At 44.8% G+C, this 17,615-nt stretch overlaps 2 protein-coding genes across 2 annotated transcripts; both read left to right on the plus strand.

The window, feature by feature from the left end:
- Positions 1-524: 524 nt before the first annotated feature.
- On the plus strand, positions 525-8,942 carry rexo1 (REX1, RNA exonuclease 1 homolog). Its single transcript, XM_068743608.1, has 16 exons — positions 525-714; positions 1,699-3,521; positions 3,616-3,717; positions 4,273-4,480; positions 4,591-4,730; positions 4,812-4,949; positions 5,032-5,155; positions 5,266-5,391; positions 5,546-5,686; positions 5,763-5,876; positions 6,013-6,086; positions 6,350-6,460; positions 6,577-6,692; positions 6,782-6,920; positions 7,112-7,232; positions 7,916-8,942. The coding sequence occupies exons 1-16, from the start codon at positions 525-527 to the stop codon at positions 8,002-8,004; spliced, it is 3,756 nt and encodes a 1,251-aa protein (XP_068599709.1). The 3' UTR covers positions 8,005-8,942.
- A 4,869-nt stretch (positions 8,943-13,811) lies between these two features.
- On the plus strand, positions 13,812-15,553 carry dmbx2 (diencephalon/mesencephalon homeobox 2). Its single transcript, XM_068743470.1, has 4 exons — positions 13,812-13,977; positions 14,982-15,157; positions 15,315-15,484; positions 15,547-15,553. The coding sequence occupies exons 1-4, from the start codon at positions 13,812-13,814 to the stop codon at positions 15,551-15,553; spliced, it is 519 nt and encodes a 172-aa protein (XP_068599571.1).
- The last annotated feature ends 2,062 nt before the right edge of the window (positions 15,554-17,615 follow it).

Raw genomic sequence — 17,615 nt, forward strand, 5'->3', positions numbered from 1 at the left:
TGAAAATCTTGCCTTAGTTGTTTAATAAACCTCTTTTACTATGCTGAGCACGCACCAGTGTTTCCCATAAGGCTTGTCGAGCCTATGCAGAAAATCGGCAATGCGGTGTTTTATTGTGAAAGGTTAGCCGGATGTGCCGGAACGGGAGTTTGGATTGTGGGTCGTGAAGTACGAAGACGCTAAATAAAGGCGGTCCAGTTGCTCTACGATGTATCGCATGAATCCTTACGTCGAGTAACACGACAAGCAGGAGGAGTAATATAAAGTCTGAAGGGACGAATTGGTTAATAAATCATTAAGTGCTGTTAGTTTAGCAGCGATTATGGCTACCCCTTTCTAACTAGGAACACTGGTGACGTTCAAGAACGCGACGTGTGAAATCACGCGAGATTACGCTCTTCCCAATCCAATATGGCGCCGTGGGGGTTTGTGTTATTGTTCTGTCGCTTCCTCTGTACGCGCTAAACTACACGGAAACGCGACTGAATGTGTTCATGCGGGCATGAGAGGGACATCTGGAGATAATGCTGAGGTCCACCAGCTTCTTCCGAGGGATCGACTGTCCGTTTTACGCGGAATATATCGACGGCAAAGACGGCAAAAATGGGTGCAACAGACCGTACTGTCACTTCAGGCACAGCCAGCAGCGACGGGCTTCCTACGGAGCACTGGCAGATGATAAAAGGCAAAGAGACCTCCAATCGTCACAGAAAGGTGCTGATCGTTTTTATTATGTCGCGATATACATACTTCGAAGGGTGTAATAATAACTACAGAGAGTTTCTGTGGCATACAAAGTACTGAAGTAAGATTCTTTACAGGTATGTGGCTAATGTAACCGGATGATTGGGGTTAATTGGGCAGGCAGGTGTGGGAGGGAGCACCTGTGGCCCATTTACCGCTGATTGGGGGGGGGGGGGGGCGTATATAGGTGCTTCCCCTCCCTCGTTCCGGGCCCTCATTTGTGTTTTCCCCGTCTCGAAGGCAGGTTGGTTGTAGACTGTCGCTGCCGTGTCTCTCCTTTTCATTTGTTTTCTTTTGTTTTTAGAGTGTAAATAAATGTTTTGAATTCCTAATGCCGTGCTGGTCATCACTGTGAGCGGACCTGTGGGTGGGGAAACCCGCTAAAACGAGTTTGGGACCAACGGAACAAATTAAATAGATCTTTAGGTTGCAAGTCCTAAAGTGGCGTTGTCGGCAAAGGTCGGACCGTTTGGCCCCATATGCCCGACGCTACACTAGGAAGAACCAACTTCCATAAAAAAAATAAAAGGAAGTGCTGTTATCTACATCAAGAACATTACTGTTGGATTAAAAGTGGAAGCATAAATAAGCGTTGCACCAGGGAAACTGCAATCTGTCTGTATGCTGCAGGTGTAGACAGTGAAGGTGGCAGGTGGTGTGATTGACTTGTGTTATTGCTTATTCACGATTCTGTGCTACCTCAAAACATGGGAGACAATGTGAATCTAATGCTGTTGCACAAAATAGAGTATAGGTCTTTATTGTCATTAAAACAAGTACAACAATATTGCAAATCCTGTCAATAAAAGAACTTAGTTGTATAAAGTTATTTATTTTATGTTACATAGAATGAGTAGTTAGTAGCTATTCTCAGCCCTCTGGTGAGACTGGTTAGTATATTGGCATGTGCTATTCAGATGAAAATGCGTGAACTGTTTGCCTGCATCCCTACAGAACAAGGGTATGATCCATTCAACCCAGAAGTAGTGAGGCCCCAGGATCAGCAGAATGGAAAGGCTGGCTCTGGAGACCTCAGCGGTGCCCTGGAGATGGTCAATAGGGCCATCGAGGAGGTCCGCGGCGAGGTGGAGAAGGAAAAAAGAAAGCTCTCGCGCATCGGAGATGACATTTATGATCCACGTGGCAGTAAAAGGTTGTCTTCGTCTAACGTGGTTAATAGAAAATCTCCACCTTCACACGTGGCCTATGACCCTGGGAGTTATCACATGGCATCAGAAGGTTATGACCCCACCCCTGGTTGCAGCAAGTATACCCTGGATGCAGACAACCAGGGGAACAATAGCAACTCCATGGAGTACGTTCCTACTTCTTTGCGAAAGCCTTCATCTCGGACTCGTACACGACCCCCATCCCCACCTCCCAGTCCAAAATATTCCAACAGCTCCTCCTCCTCAAAGTGCAAATACACTGTGGACAATTCAAAACCATCCACAGATATGGAATACGATCCGCTATCGAACTACTCGGCAGGAATCGCTGCGAAAAGGAAGACGGACAAGGCTGCACAAATTCATAAATCAAAAAGATTGAATTCACGTAAAGTACCGGGACCAGAGATGTCGAATGAGGAGTGTGTCGTAGCTGTGAAAAAGCCACGACCGCAGAGCATTGACTTTAAAAAGTACACCATCTCTGAATCTGATGGGGAAAGTTCCGGAACAGAGTATCGGCCAACATCACTTACTAATCTGCAGCAGAGAAAAAACAAATGTGCTTCCCTTTGGGATGCCGTGGTGAAGGAGAAAAAAGAGGGAACTGCGGGTCTGCTTAATGCGCTGATGCAGAGGAATAAAGACGTTTCGGCAGGTGACCTGGATGTCCAGGAAGATCTGCCGGGAAAGGATCGCGTACAAAAAAAGAAAGCGAGACAAATTCACCAGGAGAAAAGTGCCAAATCCAAGAAAGTGGATGTCAATAGAGCAGATAGCATTAAGAGCAGTGACAGCAGGACTAAAGAGAAAGGCTCATTAAAGAACTCAGACCTGGACTCTGCTAAGAAGGAGAACAGGAGTCACGGAAAAAGAGACGATGGGAAAAACTCCGTTAAGCTTAAGACATGTGATAAAGCTCAGAGGGAAGGCGGAGGTGAGAAGAGAAGAGACGGTAAGGTTAAAGCTGTTGAAAAAATAAACTCTAGTAAACAAGGTAAAGATGCAGAAAATGGTGCAAAGGATAAGAAGAAGCCAAAGATATCAGACAAGGAAAAGGAGCACAGTAGGTCTAAGGAGCACCATGACAAAAACGGTAAAATAGATGGCAGTAAAGGAGGAAAAGACGTGAAGAGAATCCATAAAAGCAGTTCTAGCGATGGAAGCGGCGGCAGCAGCAGGAAAAGCAGCTCTACCCACAGTAAAGATAAAGTAAAGCAAAACATCAGCTCATCAAACGGGAAAAGACTCAAGGAAAAAAGGTCCAGCTTGAGTTTAAGTCACGCAGCTCTGTTCGGAGATGAGAGCCCGGAGGAGGCCGAGCCCATACGGGTGGACGAAGACGACGAAGAGCCAGACGATGTCCTGGTGAGAAAATCTGCTGATGCTTTAAAGAGGGGACGCCTGAACAAGAGGAAAGCTACAGTGATGACCCCTTCTGACGACGACGACGAGGGTGGGCGCATCGTCGAGAGCGGCGTTGGATTCGACTTCTCCGGTTTCCAGGACGATTTGGACTTTGACTCGGATCCCATGGAGGAGTGTTTGCGGATTTTCAACGAATCGAAAGACGTGAAGAGGGAAGACAAGGGAAGGCAAGCTAAATCGGTACTGGTTTCTCTTTCTTTTCTTACGAGTTTATGTACCAAAGGCGCGAAGTCGTTGGGATTAAACAAACATGCCGTGTTGTGACTTCTCAAAGGCATTCAAGGACTTGGAGGAGGAAAGAAGCACAGAGACCACTTTAACCACTCTCTTCCCGGGCCAGAAGAAGAGAGTCTCCCATTTTGCTTCCAAAGGAAACGTAAGTTTGTCAACTCGACCTCTTGTTTGTTTGTTTTTCCTCCCACTTTGTTGTCTCCAGGCAAGTCGAAGTTAGTGAGGAATGAATGCGCAAATATCTCCAATTGTGTTTTTAAGTTCAAAAGATACAGCGATTTACAGCATCAAATTATCCATCGCATGTGTGTGCTAAAAAATGTAGCGTGTATTCTGTAGCCATGACAACATTATCGCAGAGAGAATGTAAAAAACAAACAGTGTTAAGTAACGTGACATTGAGATTCTTAAAGCCCTTTGGTAAGACCCATTCTGGCGTTGCTACCGCCTCGTTCTTCAGAGTACGAAAACCGCTTCATGTGCTGCCAAGGACATCTGCGTTTCATCAAGGGTGGGGCTGGTTGTAGTAAAGAAGCGAGAGAAATGAATGTGAAAATATTTTCGGGGATTTCCACCGGTAGCGGTTGTAGCTTCTGAATGTCCTTTCTGACTTATATCATTTAGAATGTGTTAGCATTTGTTGAAAACGGCACAAAGAGTTAAAGCCTCACCCACACCCTTCTGTTTTTTTTTTTATTAGAACGACGCACCTTCTCAAGCCGCGGCGCCGCCTTGCAAGAGACTCTCCGCCCAGGCGGTCTGCTACCGGCGGATGCAGCTGGCGCAGCAGCAGGCTGCTCAGCTCTCTGCCTCGGTCAAAGCTGCGCAGAGTGCCGCCCCCGGCTCCTCTGGGGACAGGAAGAGAATCGCACACCGTCCCAAAGCACAGACAGCGAGCACCAAAGCAGGTAATGGTGTCAAAGCGGCACCTTGTTGTGGCAGAAATGTCTTTTCTTTCTCGCTGAATGCCAACTTTTAAAGATGCTTCGGCCCGCGAACGCTCGTCTTGGTCCTGCAGATTTCAAACCAGCTGCCAATCGGGTGTCGTCCCCCAGCCGGGCACACACAGCCGTAAAGACCCAAACCACCGTCGGCATCTTGTCCAAGACCATGTCCACTGTCACGCAAAAGAGAGTGGCACACACCCCCACCCTGAAGGTGTCCGCAGGCCGCACGATTTCCTTGTGTCTGATCCTCCCCCCACTTGACGACTCACTCTTTCGACTTTCTCTTCCTCAGAGTAGTTCAATGAGGCGCCCCGTCATCCCCATTGAGTTCGGGGCCAAAGTTCCCACCAACGTCCGCCAGCGCTACCTTAACACTTTCATCGAAGAATGCGTCAAATTCTGCCCGTCGGAGGACACGGCCTTCCAGATGGTACGATTTGGTTTTCGTCACGCGCCCCAAGGGGAATCCGAGGAGCGCTTCATTTGAGCAACTTCCGGCTCGACTGTTTCAGGCTCTCGACGAGGAGAAGCTGGCGTATGAGCGCAGCAGCAGTAAGAACATCTACCTCAACGTAGCCGTCAACACCCTGAAGAAGCTCCGCGGCAGGACCAGTCCCTGTCCATCGCCGGCCGCCAGTATGTCTCCGCTGTCCGTCCTGCACAAAATTCAACGATTCAATGCTCAACGCAGGCATTTAAAGGTTCGAGGCTACATTCCACTTCTAAAGCTGTTTGTGTCTGTTCAGTGGGTCCTGGTTTAGTTTCCAACAGGAGAGCCCAGTCCCACGAGGAGGTTCTGGGGGGTCGTCTCGCTGCGACGACCAGCTTCACTCTCAACAGGAAGGGCAGGCAGCAAGAGGAGAAGCTCACCGGTAAATAAGTTCATCAGTTGTTGTTGTTTTCCACTCTTATTTTATGAAGGTGCAATTCTTTCACTCCATTAAATGTTTTTTTTTTTTTGTGTTGTGTTGGCAGGGCTGTAATAATCGGTACATTTTTAGCACGTCTCCATCTGTCCCACTGCAGGAGCCACGCTGTACAGGAAGCTGAAGCCTTACCTGATGACGGATGAGCAGCTCCAGGAGCACGGATACCCGAGACCCAACCCGGAGTCTCCCGGCAAAGCCATCATTTGCTGCAACCTAGAGAAAAAGACAACTTCAGATGGTGAGTGACGTCGTCCGTCTCAGCACTGTTGTGTCACTGCAGCTGAATTCCACACGACCGCGTGACGTGTCTGCAGCGTTCAACAAGATATGCTGCCGGTGCGGCGCTGAATATAAACTCAACGTCAAAGGCAACTGTGTGCGGAAGGAGGAATGCAACTTTCACTGGGGGCGGTTACGCAGACATAAAGGTGAGTCATGCGAACTATTAGCATTGGCTAATTTTAAAATCCATTCATTTTAGAACGAAAGCGTTGCATTCTCAGTTATTCCAATGGATTCAACTTGTCAGAGTTCTAATAACACAGTTTGTTGCCTCCTTGTCAGTCGCTGGGGGCTGGGAGACGAGCTACAGCTGCTGTGCTGCGGCTGTCGGTACACCAGGTTGCCAGGTTGCCAAGGTAACTCTAGCTCTGTGGTTGGAGCTCGTAGCAGCCTCTCATCTATCTAATACCCTGTGCATTTTATATTTCACACCTAATCTTTATTATTGATACATGGGAGAAGCCCGCTGCTTCTCCCATGCGAGGAAGCGTATTTACTTCTTGGATGTTTAACATTACGCTACCCTTAACTGGTTGTCATTTTAGCATGCTTCCTAATACCGACGATAAAACACATTTGATGGGCATCTCCAGAAATAACGATTTGAATTTACCCACAGCAACATGTTCAGGATGGCCGTAAAGAGTCTGTCGACGGCTTCGTCACAACGTTCAGCAAAGGTCTCCCTTTTCATGGCGATGGAGGCGTGTTCGCTCTGGATTGTGAGATGGTGAGTCAGACAGGTTTTTGCCTGCTTAAGAAGAGAAATACACAAACTAAAAGTTTTCATATTTCCCTTTATCTCCTTTAAGTCACGTGAACGTGTTCGTTTCTCTCCCGATTCAGTGTTACACGACGCAGGGCCTGGAACTGACGAGGGTGACCGTCATCGACTCTGACATTAAAGTCCTCTACGACACGTTTGTCAAACCTGAGAGCAAAGTGGTGGATTACAACACGCGGTGAGTTTCGTCTCTTCTCTGCAGCCCCCGTCTCGGTCACATCTTTTGTAAAGTTTTTTTTTTCTTTTTCTTTTCTACACATCTTCCAGATTTTCAGGTGTGACGGAAGAAGACTTGGAAAACGCCTCCATCAGTCTGCGAGACGTTCAAGCCGTGCTGCTCAGCATGTTCAGTTCTGAATCCATCCTGATGGGACACAGTCTGGAGAGCGACCTGCTCGCTCTGAAGGTGCAGAGGCTCCTCACTTCTTTATATTCAAGTCTTTATATTCCCTTTATGGTGCATTGGGAGAATCTGCAGCCCTGTAAACCTCGTTTCCGGGCTGCGACGCTGGTTTTTCTGTTAAAATAAGAGAAACATCTTTATGTTGCTCTCTCCCTCGCTCTCTCTCTCTCTCTCTCTCTCTCTCTCACCTCCAGCTAATCCACACTTCAGTTGTAGACACCGCCATTGTTTTCCCTCACCGTCTAGGCTTGCCCTACAAACGTGCCTTGAGGAACCTGATGGCCGACTACCTCAAACGCATCATCCAGGATAACGGTGAGGAAATGGCAGAGAAGTAGCAGCAGCAGTGATCTGGTTACTCTTCATCGGTTCATGATAAACGTATTACAAATATAAAATAAACAGGTTTTACGGCCTTTTAATTCTTTGACATGACGTAATGGCCCTAAATTACACTAAGTAACGCCCCCCCTCCCCGCTGCATCCAAGGATCACCTCTCCCCCAGAGCATAATCACAAAGTGAAAAACTTTAATGCAAATAATAGAAACACCAGCAGATTGATCAGTCAGTCAATAAATGAACCTGTCAGGTAATGATCCTAATCAGAGACAAAATTACAGTGAAATTTAAAGTTTATTTAGAAATTAAAAGACTTGTTTATGACCCACTATCATATAATCTAGTATTTTTCAATAAAGCTCAGTAATGAGTTAAATTCTATATTTAAATCTTCTAGAAATAAAAAAGCTGAAATGAGTCGCTCAGCTGCACCACATCCAAGTCACCAGCAGGTGTCGCCTGAAGCTTCAGCCTCAGCAACACTTGCTGAAACCCTTCAAACGTGAACATGCAGTTTCTCTTCGGGGCGTGTTTCCATTTGTTTCTCACGTTTTTAGACCCATATCCTTAAAAACTAGATTTTTAATGCTTAGTGATGGTGGCTAAATGTATTTTTTAGTAAATGTATTTGTAATAATTTCTGCCGTGTGTTTCCAGTGGAAGGCCACGACTCAAGCGAAGATGCTTCTGCCTGCATGGAGTTGATGATTTGGAAGATCAAGGAGGATTCAAAGGTCAAAAGATGACCTGTGGCCTGTCAGCTGCACTTTGCTCACTTCCCTCATATTGGTTTGCGGAGAGTCTGAGACGTTCGGGGGGGGGGATTTGAACCTGCCTCCAGAGTGTCGGGGAGCGTTACGGTCAAATAGCCTGAGAGGAGCCTCCTATTATTGCTGCCTACTGGACTGGACTGAACAAGAAGAGCTCCCTTCAAAGCAATATGAGCCCAAATTAATAGTTTTTCATTTTGTTTCAGTTCAAACTGTTGTTATTTATTTATCTTGATTTGAGTAGTGGCCACAAAATCTGTAAGCAATTTGCGAATAAAAACCCTTCCAACAGAGATGAGCCTGCCTGGGCATCGGTGAATAACACGATCCTCACGCCAGGCTGCGTCTGCAGCCTAAATTGCACGATAGAGATGCTCTTGTTGTGTCGGACCTGAGCCTGAGTACCCCGTCTGTGTTCACTTGGACTTACTAGCACACTGCTAAGTGACTCTTAAGTGCATTTTGGGGTCTGAGTCTGTTGAAAACCTGCTACGTGAATGCACTGGTGTTTTTCACGCCGGCGTTCTTATCGACTCGATGGACGGCTCTTATATCTGCACTTGACCGTATGAAATTACCCTCAGCAGAAATGTAAACTGCTCCTGATGTGGTCTAGATGATGGAATATATCAATGCAGGGCATCGTCTCCGGCAGGATATGAACCTTTTTCACCGCTGTCCAGGTGTCGTGTGTGTGTGTGTGTGTGTGTGCGCTGCAGGAAATTAGCCGATTGCTCCATTAAAACAGATTTTGTGTTCACTACTCGTTAATTACAGACACTTTACCATTTAATGGATACCTGTTAACTAATCTGTCCTGTTTTATGTTGAAAGTGACTGAAAAAAAGTACTTGAGTGCTGTAAATACGCTGTAAGAAGTTTCTTTTTTGTAAATTTTTTTGGTTGTTAATGTTTTTCTATTAAATGATACAAGTTTAAACGATGCTGAATGGCCTTCACTCGCATCATACGATAGATTAACTCTCGGCTGAACGTTGCTGTAATATTTACTCTAATTTCTCCGTTACAAATAGTTTTACTGAACTAAATTCATCTGACGGTAAACTTTAAATACTAATCATATAAGCTAATAAAACACAAATACTGTACCAATAACTAAGCTGGTTCCACTGCTGCCTTAAAGTGAGTTGAATACAATTAGAAAAGCAGCTTTTTTGAGTTATGAAAACCTAAAACAGCTTGCACTTAGTTTAGCCTTTTATTATTAAATTTATTTTTTTCAGGAGGGGTTTACCTTTAAAGCAATGCCTTCTGGGATGTATGTTAATACGCTGAGCACATTTCTCTAGAAACTCCACCGGCTATTTAGTGAAGTCTCCGTGGGTCATTGTTTACACCGATAAGGTCCAAGAAATTAAAACTATAATAAGTTGAATAAGCTCGAAATGTATACTTTTAAAAGCACAGTAAAAACAACTCCTCTTTTCATTTGTGTTTTCTACGTCTTTGCTGGAAAAGATCTGCGCACTTCTTCCACCTTTGCTGTACAAACAAAGCTTTCTCTCCGTCCCCTTACTTCTAGACGTCTCCTCAACAGCAGGTGCAGCTGCCGTAATTCTCTCTCTTCAGCAGATGTGCAAATAGGAAGACAAATGCTAAACTGAGAGGCCCATCCTTTCTTCATCTTTTCTTCATCCTTTCTTCGGTGTGTTTGCCTGTTAAGCTTCTCCCGTCACATGTCAGGATGCATTTCGCCAGGCCGGGGGCCACAGACACCCAGGTATTAAAGAGAGCCAGTTAGCTGGGATCAATACCTACACAATGTTCCAGTGACAGGGGGGGGCTTCCTAGTGTTTATGGAGTGTTGCAGAGATTTTGAACATGTGGAGAAAAGCAGCTTAGAGGGGTCATCTTCATTATCAAATTCGATCAGTGCCTCTCTTTCGCTCTCCCCGTGATCACCTTAGACTAGTGTGGGGGGGGGGGGGCTGCGAGCCGAGCCGTGTTTACCTCTGCCGAGTGTTTACGTGGTTTTCCATCACTTCTGGGCTGAAAGGGGACGGCTCTAAAGGGGCCAGGGTCCGTATTCTGTCTGTTGGTCTTGGGCTCACCTCTTGCACCCGGATTTCCTCCAGCGTGGGGGCCCTTGACCCTCGAGACGGCGTTACCCGCCTGTCCCTCCTTCCAGATCTTTAATCTATAGCAGTCTTGCCTAATTGAGAGTCTGATCTTTACTCAGTCCCCTCGTATTGATCTGCTGCAGTATCCGCTTATTGCCGTGCTCCCGGGGGCCGCACGGGAGATCACAGCAAGATAATTGGAAGATTATAATAATATCTCTGGCTGATATGCAGGAGGGGGTGTTGGATTAAAAAATAAATCTTGCAGCTCCTTGTTTCAGATTAATAAAACCAGACTAATTGTTTATTTTGTCCACTATATAAGCCTCTCTGTGACATAAAATGATCTCAATCGGGGATTTCAATCTAACACTTTTTTTCGTGTGAAAATTTGAGGTTTTTTTTAATGTGTACTCAGTTTGTTTTGCAGCCGGGTCAATGTCGCGCTAAGCCCTGAGTGTGTCATAGCCAGTGTCAGGTCTCACAGCATGATCCTGGAACTCACTGGGGCTTAAGAACACCCAAAGACCCCCCCACCCCACCCCGTCTCCCTCGGGTCAAAGGCCAGTCGGCCTGATCGATTCTCCCAATGAAGAACTCTTTAGCTCCTCCGCCTGTCCGCCCTTCTCCAGCCCACCATCGCTCCGGCTCCAAAAGGCCCCTCCGTTGTGTTTTGGATGCCGATCGATCCACTTGCTGTCCGAGGGGCACCTCCTTTTGAGATAAGTGACAACTACAAAGGTCCCGTCCTGGCAGATCCTCGTCAATACACATTTCCACTATTGATAAGTAATTAAAGAAAGCCTGAACATAAGGGACGTTTTCTTTCTGAAGCATCTGTTAAACAGGAGACCTTTAGAAAAAACAAAGAAAAGAACTTGGTGACAAAAGAAGAAGACGAGGACAAAAAAAAAAAGATTAACTGCCCCCCCCCCCCCCTCCCTTACTTATTTCAACTTCCTCCCAGTTTTCCAAAAGAAGTGAATCTAGGTCAGTAAGACTTTAGAATCGTAACCTTCCATCCAATCATTAGTATTTATACATTTCTTATACAAAATATTAGAAAGCTATTAGTAAAGAGGTTAATAAATAAATAGTTAGCAGCCCTTCTTTTGAAATATCTTGCCAGACGGGGGGGAATTTTCACAACCTGGCAACCCAAATGTTTTTCTTGTTACTGGCTCTTTCAACAGAGAACAAAAGGATTTATTATTGATCGTCATAGAAGGCAGTAGTTCCGACTTATTAAACAACTCATCAAGTAGTGCCTTGCTCGTTTTAGTCATTGCCTCTTTAGTTTAACTCATCAAAAATGTCACTAAATTTAGCCTGTGTGCAACATCAAAGTGTGTCGCACTTTAATAACTGGATAAAGACGACATGTTTGGACACCAACTATTCACATCACAGTTCTCTTACTGCCAGCTGAGCCCTGCGGTCCTATAATAATAATAATAATAATAATAATATCATTCCCTCTTCAGTTCTTAAACCTGTGTGGGATTTCACCTGCTCACTGAAACTTCTTTTGCGTTTTGTTCGCTGTAATCCGTGCATGTGTAACTGGATCCCCTAAGAGGGGGGGATAATTCCTTTTAAGCACTTTTAAACACTGCAGGAGGGACTGCGACCCAGTAGCTTCTCACTTACGTCCACAGACGAGTCTTTATCTCATCCTGGAGATTAGATCTGCTGCATCACAGACGTGCTGATTAAAGTAAGGACACGTTGGAGTTTCATAGCTTTGTGCGCTGCTGTTTAAAACTCGCTCATCATTGTGGGAATGTGAAGATGAGGCAGTTTTGGATTCCCGGAGAGCTAATTGACGAGGCCAGTACTCATTTACCCTGAACCCTGGTCACCTTGATCCAGGGGGGGGGGGGGGGTTCTCTGATGGGGAGGGTCACACACAACCACACTCTTTGTGTGCCTCTAATCCACCCCCCAGCCAAACACAGCTTTGGCCAGGTTTCATCATGAAATAACTACTTTTTTTCCTCCTCTCTTCGCAGTAAATCTCCCCTAATCCTGCTGGCTGTGGAGACAAAGGCCTCTGGGACCTAATCCTGGAGCTTTTAGTGGAGCTGAGGGGCTGGCCGACGGAGCCTCTTCTAAATGACTTACTTCTATCGGACACTAATATAGCTTGACAGCCAAGAACAGCAAAAGGAGGAGGAAAAATCGCAAAGGGTGGGTCGGGGGGGGGGGAGCACAAACATTTTCACATATCTTGAAAGTCTGAGGAGTCGATTGTGTGCGAGAGCGAGAGGACGACGTGGACCGCGGTTCTGTCCGTACACCCACAAGTCTCACAAGACGCCTCACTTGTTCTCTGTGGATATTAATGACGTGTGAAACTATTGCTTTTATGTGTAGTTGAGTGTGTGTGTGTGGGGGGGGGGGGGGGGGGGGGTCAAAATGTGTTGCTCATCACTGTAGATATCAGTAAAGACGATCACACTTAGATAAGCCTAACAACGCGTGAGCAGAGTTCCACGCGTGTTCAGTGTTTGATTTACATTTGTCACATTTCATAGAGTGCCGTCTCTAAAGAAGTAAAAGTAAGCAAACAAAGGTACACAAATATTACCATTAAAATCAGTCCCAGGACAATGTTTGTTCATTCCTGGGCTCTTTATTGATGAATTGTTTACATCACTTTAACACAGACGGCGGTAACGATAATGACTTTACATGCTTTCATTTATTTCAATGACGATTTGATATTTTCTCATGAGAGCAAAAACACTTTTTTCTATTCCTGGGAAGTCTTTTTAATTTAGCTCAGTTGGATCCTCAGGAGTTGTTCTCATTGCCCAAGGTTGAGATTAACTTCACATGGTGGCACTTTATAGGCAAAATATGGTGCCAGTTAGCAAAACAAACCCTTGGAGGAACCCCCCCCCCCCCCCTCCGAGAGGGAACTGTCAGAGCCAACGGCATGGGGACAAAAGAAAGGGGACCATCAAAGGCTGCTATTTTAATCTGTCCTGCCTCAGAGATTAGCCAACCCACATTGTTGTAATTGTTTTAGCGGGAGGGAATGAAACGCTCGTTTATTGGGGAATCCTTGGCATAAATCTACCAAGTTCAATAGTTTCAAAAACTTGAGCCCCTTGCAACCCCCCCCTCTTTCCTCATCCCACCTAATCCCGGCTAATGCCTTTCTTTCTATTGGCTAATGGTTGAGGGGAGCCTGGGTAAATGCTCCTTAAATAATCGTGCGTGAGAATGGATTGGGGAGAATAAGGTTTGCGCCCCGATAAGGAGCACCGGAGGATATACGGCTGGAACCGGAGGAGGGAGTCGCTGGACTGCAGGTTGCGGTCGACTCTCTCTGGCTCTCAGGTAAACGGCTGAGGATGCTTAAAAAGAAAGGGGGCACACAATCTGGCTTTTAGCAGCCTTTGTGCACGATGGGTCTAGATGGAACCTTCTAGATCTCAAAATGGTGCCTTTATGATTTATAGGCCAGGATCTTGAGTGGGGAGTGTGGATGTTGTGTCTCTCAACGTGGATTATATATATGTATTCATAAACGGGGGAAGAGGAGAGAAACACAGTAATATAACCTTAAGGTTTCTCACTTTCTCATTTTATGATGGTTGATTGGTTGAGCTCATATATTTAGAACTTGATATGAATGAGACTTGGACTAAATTGGGATTAAAATGCGTCTCTCTGACTTTCTATAGGTGCAACATGAACTCCTTACATTTCTGCGGGACGTCCTCCCTCCGTGCGTTTCCCCTCCACGGGTTCGACCCCACGCTGTTGGACCTGCACCACCAGATGGCGCAGCGGTGCCGCGTGTATTCTGCTTCCAGCCCGGCCGTCCACACGCTGTCTGTGGCTGAGAGACTGGCAGGTCGGTCCCGGTGCCGGTCCCGGTGCCGGTCCCGGTGCCGGTGCCGGTCCGGCGCACCTCAGGAGGAACTAAGAAACTTCTAGTCTAGTTTAAAACGCTTTTCGCCCACTTTTTCTCACAATAATCGTTAATTATATCACTTCCAGCTCTATGTTGTTATTTTTAAAATATACGCAAGAGTAATCACAAATATCTAATCCATTTACTCAAGTACTCGTCAAGTATATATCCAAAATACCACTTCATTCTTTTACTCCATTACATTTCATTTCAGGTGCTGTACTTTATAATCTAATTGATGACCACATATCTAATAATGAAACGGTATTGTTTACTTTGCACATTCAGATATTCAAAAATAAATATGATTGTATTATAGATTAAGGTAATACTTGATTGGTCCTCACAATATAGATGTGCATTTTATAGCTATTATAATATTGCAGTACTATCACTCTCAATTTCACATTTGGTACTTTATACTTTGATGGTAACACATTATAGATTTTATTTAAATACAAAATATGTTTTTTCATTTGTGCCATGGTATTTCTACACTTTGTTGCTTACCGATTTGAATACTTCTTGGACCACTTGTTACTTCATCGATAATGTTGTGTATATAAAATGTGCTTTAAAAAAAAAAAGTCAAGTGAATGAACCATAAAGACATTTGTCTCAACCAGATTACTTTTTAATGCTGTTTACAGATTAATATTGTTATTGCATTCGTTTATTTATAATACTTTTATAATACTCAAGATAAATTACAAATTCTGAACCTGGAAATACTCAACTAATGGAAAAAGTATTATACATTTTAAGTCTAATCAGAAAGGAGGTAACTTTATTAAGTCTAAAATCAATCCACACTATCTCTTTGTGTCAAACTTTACCTGTATTCCTGGTAAAGTGCTGCAGAAACCCTCGTCATGCCCCTCATCCTGTAAACTTAGCGAGGATTTGCTGCTTTGTTCAGTTTATGTGTGTGTCTGTCCTTGCAGAGCTCATTCTGGAGGCTCGGTATGGCAACCATCAGAAGCAACGGCGCAGTCGCACGGCGTTCACGGCGTCGCAGCTGCAGGCTCTGGAGAAAGCGTTCCAGCAGACGCAGTACCCGGATGTCTGCATGAGAGAGAGGCTGGCTTTCGCCATCAACCTGCCTGAGGCTCGTATACAGGTGAGAACGCATAGTTATAAACCTCATTCAATGGTTTTTACCTGTTCATTAATGGTAGGCCTGTGGCTGAAAAGCATTAGAATAAAAAAAAAAGGTTTGCGGTTTAAAGGTTATTAAAGTTGTGCTTTATGATAAATGTACCTGTTTTCTCAACCAGGTGTGGTTCAAGAACAGGAGAGCAAAGTTTCGCAAAGGCCAGAGGTGCTCGCCGATTGCCAGAGACGGCGTTCTAGAGGAGGTCCCGCATCGCAGCGAGATGGAAGCCATGACCAAAGACAAACAGGCCATCACCACGTCGCACAACGACAGTAACATCCCTGCTCCTCAGTATCCCCTTCCTCCTCATGCGGACCAAACCAGCGATGCTTGCCCACCCCTCGCTCCGTCAGACTCTGATGGTTCACGTTGCTCCTTCCGACTTTGCTCTGCTCCGATTTTCCCTTTCATGATAGGGGAGCGTTGCAGTCAACCGTCCCACCAGCCAGTTGTAGGAGTGTTGTCTGATCTCCGCTTACCTCCAGTGTTATGGCCCATTATACACCCGCACAGCTCCAATGTGGGGCTTCATCCATTGTCAGTCAATAAAAACTGCAGCCTTCCCCTTCACACCGCTGGTTCCAGTGAAGCTGAGTCTCACTCTCGCCTGGGGCTTTAGACCTGAACACCAGCAACCTGAGCTCGCTGCTATGCTACATCGGAATAGAGAGACTTTTATTTAGTGATCTGTGTTGAATTGATGTAAAACTGTGAAGTCATATTCCTTTATTTACCTTCCGCTTCTTTTTTTTTTTTTAGAAGACCAAGCATAATTAGGCCCAGTCGGGATCAGTGTCATCAAAGAGTTATCCTGAAGGTCTCAGATTTTTTGGGTCCAGATAACAATGAATAGGAACATTATAAACAATATTGTTGTCTCCTTGAGCATCATTACTACATATACACCCAAGTATAGCTACACAGAAATAAACACATTAAAAACAAATCCTGTGTTATGGGTAGGCACTGCAGAATCAAGTCATGAATACAAAAATGTAAATAAAATTATTTGTACATGAATTCTATGTTTCATTTATTTACAATGCATATGTTGCATAAAATAATTAAAACACTATAAAGTTCAAATTTGCGTTATTTTGGGAAGCAACGAAAACAATATCGTCGTATAGCTTACAGAAATCGAATTGACAACATTGCAGTAATCATACTCAAGAATGTACGCATGATACTTTTCCTTATTCCTCAAAACAGTTGCGTTAGATTTCCAGCGTAGCATAACGCTTCGATCGAGCGTGACGCTGTGCCTGCCGGGGAATCGGGCGCCGAGGGAGGCTTAAAGAGACAACAGGAGAACCGGAGAACCATGACTTCGACTTCGACTACGTTGCGATAGCTGTATTTTAAAGGTAACACGGCGCTTTCTTTGTTAGTAGCTGGTGTTTTTTATTTAAAGACACGGCTTCGTCGTGTTTACGTTCTTGCTTATGTTTCGTTGGCTAGTTTGCTAGCGAGCTAAGCCCAGGCTGCCGCTGGCGTGCATTCGCTTGTTTAGGATTAAGGAGTTGCCCGGCAGTGGTCAGGATAATGGCTGTAGCTGAAATCTGAACTTTAAAACGATAGTTTCAGGTAAAAAAACAACGAGCTTTCTTCCTCAACGTACCTTCTGTCGATGACAATTTAGTTATAATGTCGCTTGGGACGGAGTTATTAAGCAATTACTAACTAACCAGGTTAATGTGACGTCAACCAAACCGTAGCAAATCAATGAATATGTTACGTTCTATTCTGTTTCATCTTGTTTTGTATTTATTTATTGACTGTTGTGTGTTTTTTTCTATCGTGTTGGTACGTGATTCATTGAGATAACGTAAAATCCTCGCGGTAGCTGTGCTTTTTATGAGAATTTGGGCCAAGAGGAATGGTGTTTTGGTAGGTGCTAGCTGGGCTAGCTTAATACCGCTATGTGGCGTTCCAGTTTGACGCTGACTTGCCCGCACTGTTGAAGATACATTTATATTATATAGCCATTTAGCTTTAAATGTATAGCTATATGCATTATATAAACTAATTCTATTTAAATAAAATTAGCTAAGATTGATCGATGTCAAGCCAAATTGAACTGACGCCAAAATAGCCTGAAAGTTCCTGGCCTTGTCCACCGAGCCAGCTAACACAGCTAGGGCTGCTTTCAACGCTAGATTTTATGGAAGTACGTGTCGACTGAGATTTCTTGATTTTTGAGTTCTTTCTCATCTCTGATCGGAAAATGAAGTTCATCCTTGTCAGATAAAGCAGCAACTCTCAGCTGTTCAAATTAGGCTAGGTGACAGCTCCCTTCGGTAGCCAGTTAGCCATTAGCTAGCATCAACGTAAACTCCAGCAGGCAGCTATTTTGTAACACAAGGGAAACTTGTAAACTATTGCTATTTATTTTTTTGTGTCGATTTTGAGTTTTCGTTTT

The sequence above is a fragment of the Brachionichthys hirsutus genome, chromosome 9, assembly GCF_040956055.1.
Source record: "Brachionichthys hirsutus isolate HB-005 chromosome 9, CSIRO-AGI_Bhir_v1, whole genome shotgun sequence".
NCBI lineage: Eukaryota > Metazoa > Chordata > Actinopteri > Lophiiformes > Brachionichthyidae > Brachionichthys > Brachionichthys hirsutus.

Coding starts and splice junctions, on each gene's coding strand:
- rexo1 (XM_068743608.1), top strand. CDS start 525: ATGCTGAGGTCCACCAGCTTCTTCCGAGGGATCGACTGTCCGTTTTAC. Junction 4,481..4,590: donor GACAGCGAGCACCAAAGCAG/GTAATGGTGTCA, acceptor TTGGTCCTGCAG/ATTTCAAACCAGCTGCCAAT. Junction 6,693..6,781: donor GTGGTGGATTACAACACGCG/GTGAGTTTCGTC, acceptor CACATCTTCCAG/ATTTTCAGGTGTGACGGAAG.
- dmbx2 (XM_068743470.1), top strand. CDS start 13,812: ATGAACTCCTTACATTTCTGCGGGACGTCCTCCCTCCGTGCGTTTCCC. Junction 13,978..14,981: donor TGTGGCTGAGAGACTGGCAG/GTCGGTCCCGGT, acceptor CTGTCCTTGCAG/AGCTCATTCTGGAGGCTCGG. Junction 15,158..15,314: donor TGCCTGAGGCTCGTATACAG/GTGAGAACGCAT, acceptor TTTCTCAACCAG/GTGTGGTTCAAGAACAGGAG.